At 41.2% G+C, this 6101-nt stretch overlaps 1 protein-coding gene across 1 annotated transcript; it reads right to left on the reverse strand.

The window, feature by feature from the left end:
- Positions 1–3611: 3611 nt before the first annotated feature.
- Positions 3612–6101, reverse strand: LOC130188949 (uncharacterized). Its single transcript, XM_056407524.1, has 4 exons — positions 5588–6101; positions 5401–5494; positions 4442–4759; positions 3612–4368 (listed from the first exon to the last, which is right to left on the reverse strand). Exons 1-4 carry the CDS (start codon positions 5705–5707, stop codon positions 4010–4012), a joined length of 891 nt encoding a protein of 296 aa, XP_056263499.1. The 5' UTR covers positions 5708–6101; the 3' UTR covers positions 3612–4009.

A 6101-nucleotide genomic window follows, 5' to 3' on the forward strand; every position in this document is an offset into this window, starting at 1 on the left:
CTTATGCAACACGCTGCCTGTGGGAATGTTGAGTAATAAACCCCACGGGCTCCGGCTGAGGATGACTTCATAGGCGTCCGTTGGTTTCCCATCTTCAAGGACATTCTGCCCTGTGCAAGATAAAAACATATTCTCTCATCTATTGTTTTGAAGTCTTTGGTTCGTGCCTCTGCAGCCCGTCTTCAAGGTTAACTCGCTCTTCAAGCGCCGTGTAACTTCCAACCGAGGTTACATTTGCATCAGCTCCACTGAGATGGAGGAAGGCACCGCCAGGACTGACATGTTTATGTGATAATAAATCGCAGAAATGAAACAAGAATTTGTGAATTAGAGTAATTATTTCAACTCAACACATTCTTAAAGTCATTTCATTCTTCTTATTTTAATAATAACAAATTAGACAACTTTATATATTTGAATCGAGCAACAACACTGTCGATTCAGAAACAATACTGTTTAGCTGCTACTTTAAACAAACGCAATACAATATAAGATATCCCGGTATCGACTAAATTATAAGAGAGGCAGGGGGGTATTTGATTGGCTGAAAAGTTAGGTGGTGACGGTGGTGACCACACCCATGTCTTGAAAAGTGACATCATCTAATAAAACTTTCATCATATTATAATTACATTAATTCCCAGATTGTTGGTTGATACAGGTTAAATAATCAGGATTAGTTATGTCTATAAAAATAAATGTAATCTTCATTTCATCTCAAGTTTGACTGACATGGAACTTCGTATTCAAGGATGCAGACCACAAATAAATGTAAAATGTACCAAAGATCAAACTTTTAATTTCACACGTTTCCCAAACTTTTTTTAATCTAGTTTAATTCATTTTAACAACAAAAAAGACAAATAATCGTTTTATTTGTATTTAGCCCCTGATTAAGCTACTGTTATCTACTTGTTTTATGTGTTATAGTTTATTTTCATAACTACACAATTAATTAATAATTATTTATTTATTTTTCTTACGTTAATACGCTGAACACTGTGTGGTACCACACACAGAGGTCTCCATTGTTTTGTTGAATCAGCAATGACGACCTCCTTCTCAGCAGTCAGCGAGTTCAACTGACCTTTCTTTTGATTTCCCAGTGTCGGATGGGCTATCAGCTGCAGACTGCAAACAAACACACACACACACACACACACACACACACACACACACACTCTCCATCTCTAACTCTCCACACACACACTTACACGGCACTCTCTGAGGCGCTGAGTGTCATGAAGCTCATGAAGGAGGCGCGTCGGCTGTGTCTGTGTCTGGGTTCACATGAGCCGAGTCTGTGTTTGACTGTGTAATGCAGTGAGATGATGGCGAGTAATGTGATCGGCCCTGTCGACCAATAGGACGGCTGCACACTCCCGTCCTATTGGGAATTGAGAAATGTAATATTTCAATATTCTTTTCCCGTTGAATGGGCGATACTTTAAAGGATTAAGTGTAATAACAAGCACAACACAGCAGACGTACGAGTAAAAGCAGTAAAAAGGAATATTTGAATCAGAATCAGAATCATTTATTAGCTAGTGTGTCCACATTAGACAGACAAACAAAACAACAACAATCAAAAACTATCAACAGTCAACATATACGATAAAATAAGTCAAATAAATCTGTTCATGAGGGTCAGTGGGGGACCCGGGCTCTGTTCATGAGGGTCTATGGGGGACCCGGGCTCTGTTCATGAGGGTCTGTGGGGGACCCGGGCTCTGTTCATGAGGGTCTGTGGGGGACCCGGGCTCTGTTCATGAGGGTCTGTGGGGGACCCGGGCTCTGTTCATGAGCCTGACTGCTGACAGGAAGAAGTTGTTGACGTGGCGTGAGGTCTTGGTCCTGATGGTCCTGATGGTCCTCCGCTTCCTGCCAGAGGGGAGGGACCCGAACAGTGACTATCTGACCTGAAACTTTATAAATGCTGTTTAATGTTGAAGTGAAATTTAACGATTGGATTAAGAAATAACTGTCCTAAAATAACAAAACATTATTCCAATTTAGATTTGATTGAATTGGTAAAAAGTATCAGTTATTGGATATATCCCACTGATTATACACTGTATAACTTAATACTCTGAAAATCATTTACAAAGACAAATAAACATTTACATTTCCAGTGAAAATACATTTCGAGTTGGAAATAATGCCAGTTGAGCCAAATGCCTGTCTTTGTGAATCTGTTCAATTAGAGATAAGGACACAAAGAGATGGAACGGAAACTACAGGAACAACCTCTGTGACCTAACACTCAGCGAATGAACACAATGGTACCAAAAAAAATCCAATTTGTGCGAATGACATGAGGCCGAAATGTTCTGATGCTTTCTGAGAGAAAATACAATTTCACCAGAGACACTTAATGTGTCGAGTGCCAAGGCAACCATAAATATTCAATTCGGTTAATATGAGCAACAGATGTAGCCGGTACGTTGTGGAGCGCATCATCAGCCCGACGTTTAACTGTGAATGTCAGGAGGAGGTTTTTATAAAATAGGATATTGTGGCTGATTAAGTGTCAGTGACAGACAAAAGATACAGAACCAAAGCAACAGGTGTCCCGCCTGTAAAGGTTGCAAGGAGAAGAAGAAGAAACAACTTTCCTGGAACTTTGTTTAAACATAAAGAGGTTTATACACTTCGGGAGGCGAAAGCTGAATGATATAAAAGCATCTTCTGAGGATCTGAGAGGTGTGTGAACTTGGGTCCTCTCACCGTTTGCAGAATGACTCTCACAATAAATATATAGTGTGTGTGCGTGCATGTTGTTTTCTTTCTTATCTTATTTATTTCTCCGCACTAGTACAGGACATGATCTGCTCCATGATTCGAACACACCTTTGTGTTTGTCAACACTGTGGCACTGTTCATCTGGTCACAGGACATCTACTCTGTCCTTCCTGCAGAGGGATCCTCCTCCGTTGCTCACCTGAAGGTTTCTTCCCTTTTTCCCCCCATGAAAGGGTTTTTCTATTTTTTGGGAGTTTTCCTTGATCCCATGTGAGGTCAAAGGTCAGGGATGTCGTATGTGAACAGATGGTAAAGACATTGAATAGACGTGTAGTATTATATGAGTCCCCCAAAATATTATTGTATTGATTTTAGCCTATATATTTAGTGTACTGGCTAAAACACTATTGATCCTCAGTGGCTCGTAAAGTTGGCTGTATGTGAATCCACTCGAAGTTGCAGGATTAAGGATGTTTTGCCACTAATGTAAAAGACGGCTTCGGGTCCACCAAGTTTTTCTTTATAGTTTCACAAAAGAAGAAATGCACAAAAATACAAACTCATAGACAATGTGGCCTTTTTGTTATCACCCCGAGCAAAACCTGGGTGTCATTTGAATGTTGTGCGGTGAGGAGTGTGCAGCTAAACACGCATAACCAAATACTCTTTCCACAGATCTAGTCACGCCTCATGTGAGCAATATTTTCCACCAAAAATATGAGCTTCTGGATGGAGCAGAAACTTAGTAGGAAGAAAGGATGTACGACTTGAACCAAGCTCCTTACCTCGAGGAAAACTCACTACATTTTACACTTTTATGCAGCATAACTCCAACGCAGATTAAGAGAAAGAATCCTCAATACACAGTCTTGACTTTGTTTGTTTAGGTTTATTTGCACCTCCAGTAGCTGTGTTTTAGATCAATGTCCTTAAGCCATGAATGGAAAACACTATTCAACTTAATATCATATCATTTGTATTGCTCGTCAGCTAAATATTCAAATAACATCATGTCTTCTTTCAGGATCTTTGCAATTATCTCTGAGAATTAGTGGCTAAATGTCATCTGCTTCAGTTCTCATGTATTTGTAGTAAACCCAGAAGGCTGATTAAACGCTCATTTCAAGAACGTACAATAAAAGGCAGTAAATACGCTTTTCCTTATTTGTCCTACATGGGAAGACTGCCACCTTCTGGCCATCAGGATGAAGTGAAGGTTTGACAAAGTAATGTACAAAAATGTAATTAAATGTATTATTAGTTTCCGTCATATCATGAATGTCATGATTCCCACCAGTACACAGATCCACTGCAGGTGGACCTTTCTTCCTGAGGACTGGGTCTCTTGTTTCCCAATGGGATGAACCATGAGACTGATGAGCGTCTTCCTGGCAGAGGGTATCCACAGGGAGCATTCATACGGCTGATTCGGGTTCCCCTCATTTATATCTATTGAACTCGAGACATTGTACCGCCCGTTATCGTCCACTTCTTGCCGTGTGCTGGCTGACAGTGTGAAGTTATCCTTGTCCTGGAACCAGTGGACGGTGCCAATGGGGTAAACTCCACTGAACCAGCACTGAGCGAAAGCCTTCTTAATAGAGGAGCCATACCTTCCAAGGCAGTCTGTTGAGATCAAGGACTTTTAGATCAATAAAAGACACAATGCGAGTACAAATAAACACGTCGTATAGCTCACCTTGTACTGTAACTGTAGTTGTGCTGTGCTTGGCTCCAAAAGTGGAGTGGAGCTTGCAGAGGTATTCCCCCTGGTGGGCCGGCATCACGTTGAGGAGGGTCACACTGAGCCTGTGGACCAGCAGCTGGACCGCGCTGTCACACACAAACTCAGAGTCGGACGGGACGTCCGCGACACACACGCTTTTATTCTTAGCCAGCCAGGAAAATGACTTAATATCCAACGGGCGCGATGAGCCGGCTTCACATGTCAATGTCAGGTTTTCTCCACACCGAGCGGCCACCTGGGAGGTGGTCTGCAGCGTCACACCCTGGCCGGCTGAGGCCTCAGAGAAAGGGACGCCTCAAAGTTTAGAATAAATCACAGTCTGGTGAATGATTTCCTGTGAACACTGTGTTATTATTCTATTGTCAAAATATAAATACAATCCACCTAAAAGTCACTTTGCTTATACTGACATGCTGTATGTATGTGTATGGCAGGTTTAATTTGACCCAATTTAGTTGTATTCTTACTAAATCATCTGAAAAGTCCTTTATTAAAAATAAAAAAACACTTGTATCGTTTGTACATTCCACCTTATTCCTCAGGATCAGGACAGAAGTGATGTTTCTTTATTTAAACAAGTATAATCTGTAGGTTTCTGTTTCTATGTTGGACTATCAGGAAGAATCATGCAAGCTGTTTCTATTCTTTCTGCAGTATTATTAATCTTCTCATCTTCTCAGAAAGAAATCCACACCGGGGTTCAGGATGGGATGTTTCCCAGAAACACACGAGAGGCTGTTTGAAGAATCAAGTTAAACTGCTACAACTTGTTTTTGTTGTGTGCAACCATGACACCACGATGCAAATATCCAGTGCAATGCCCCAATGCCGAAGCTGTACACATTTCAATCAGTTTACAGGAAGAGATCTTTTGATAAACGTGTCTTTTCATGCACAAAAGAAAACCTCACCGGCGCTGCTGACCGCTGCAGTGAACCACAGGATGGACACCCAGCCGACGGCACGCCGAGTCTCCACGTCCGAGGGGAAACGTCTCACTTTCATCTGCATCGAGATCCATATTTATGACATCAGATGAACCGGATTGGAAGCCAAACACAGAAAACTGAACCGCACTAACCGACTGTGTGTACTCACCATGCAGAGGACCTGTTGTGTGGAGGAACGCCCGACCTCAGCACTCTGAGGGGAGCTCTGTTGTGAGGTGGCAGGTCTCAACGTGAGCAGACACGCTGTGGAATGAATGAAGTGACGCATTCCTGGAACCACTTATGACAAGAAACCTCGTTTGGATACTCGCAGTCCACCAACTCTACTTCCCTGATTTATGAATATAGATGCATTTCTCAATCACTGATTCAAAATCTCTCATTCAAAATCAAAAATGTTGTTTTATTTTATGCCTAAAAGGTCAAGGGGCATTTATTCTAGCAGATATGTACACTTGTGTCAATGTAATATGTTCACTATTGTATTAATTACTCTGATTACCTTCGCATTGAAAATGCCGGAAGGTTATGTTTTGATCGCCGTGTATTTATTTATTTATTTATTTATTTATTACCTTCGCATTGAAAATGCCGGAAGGTTATGTTTTGATCGCCGTGTATTTATTTATTTATTTATTTGTATGCGTGTTATTCGCAAAACT

The sequence above is a fragment of the Pseudoliparis swirei genome, chromosome 23 (assembly GCF_029220125.1).
Source record: "Pseudoliparis swirei isolate HS2019 ecotype Mariana Trench chromosome 23, NWPU_hadal_v1, whole genome shotgun sequence".
Lineage (NCBI taxonomy): Eukaryota > Metazoa > Chordata > Actinopteri > Perciformes > Liparidae > Pseudoliparis > Pseudoliparis swirei.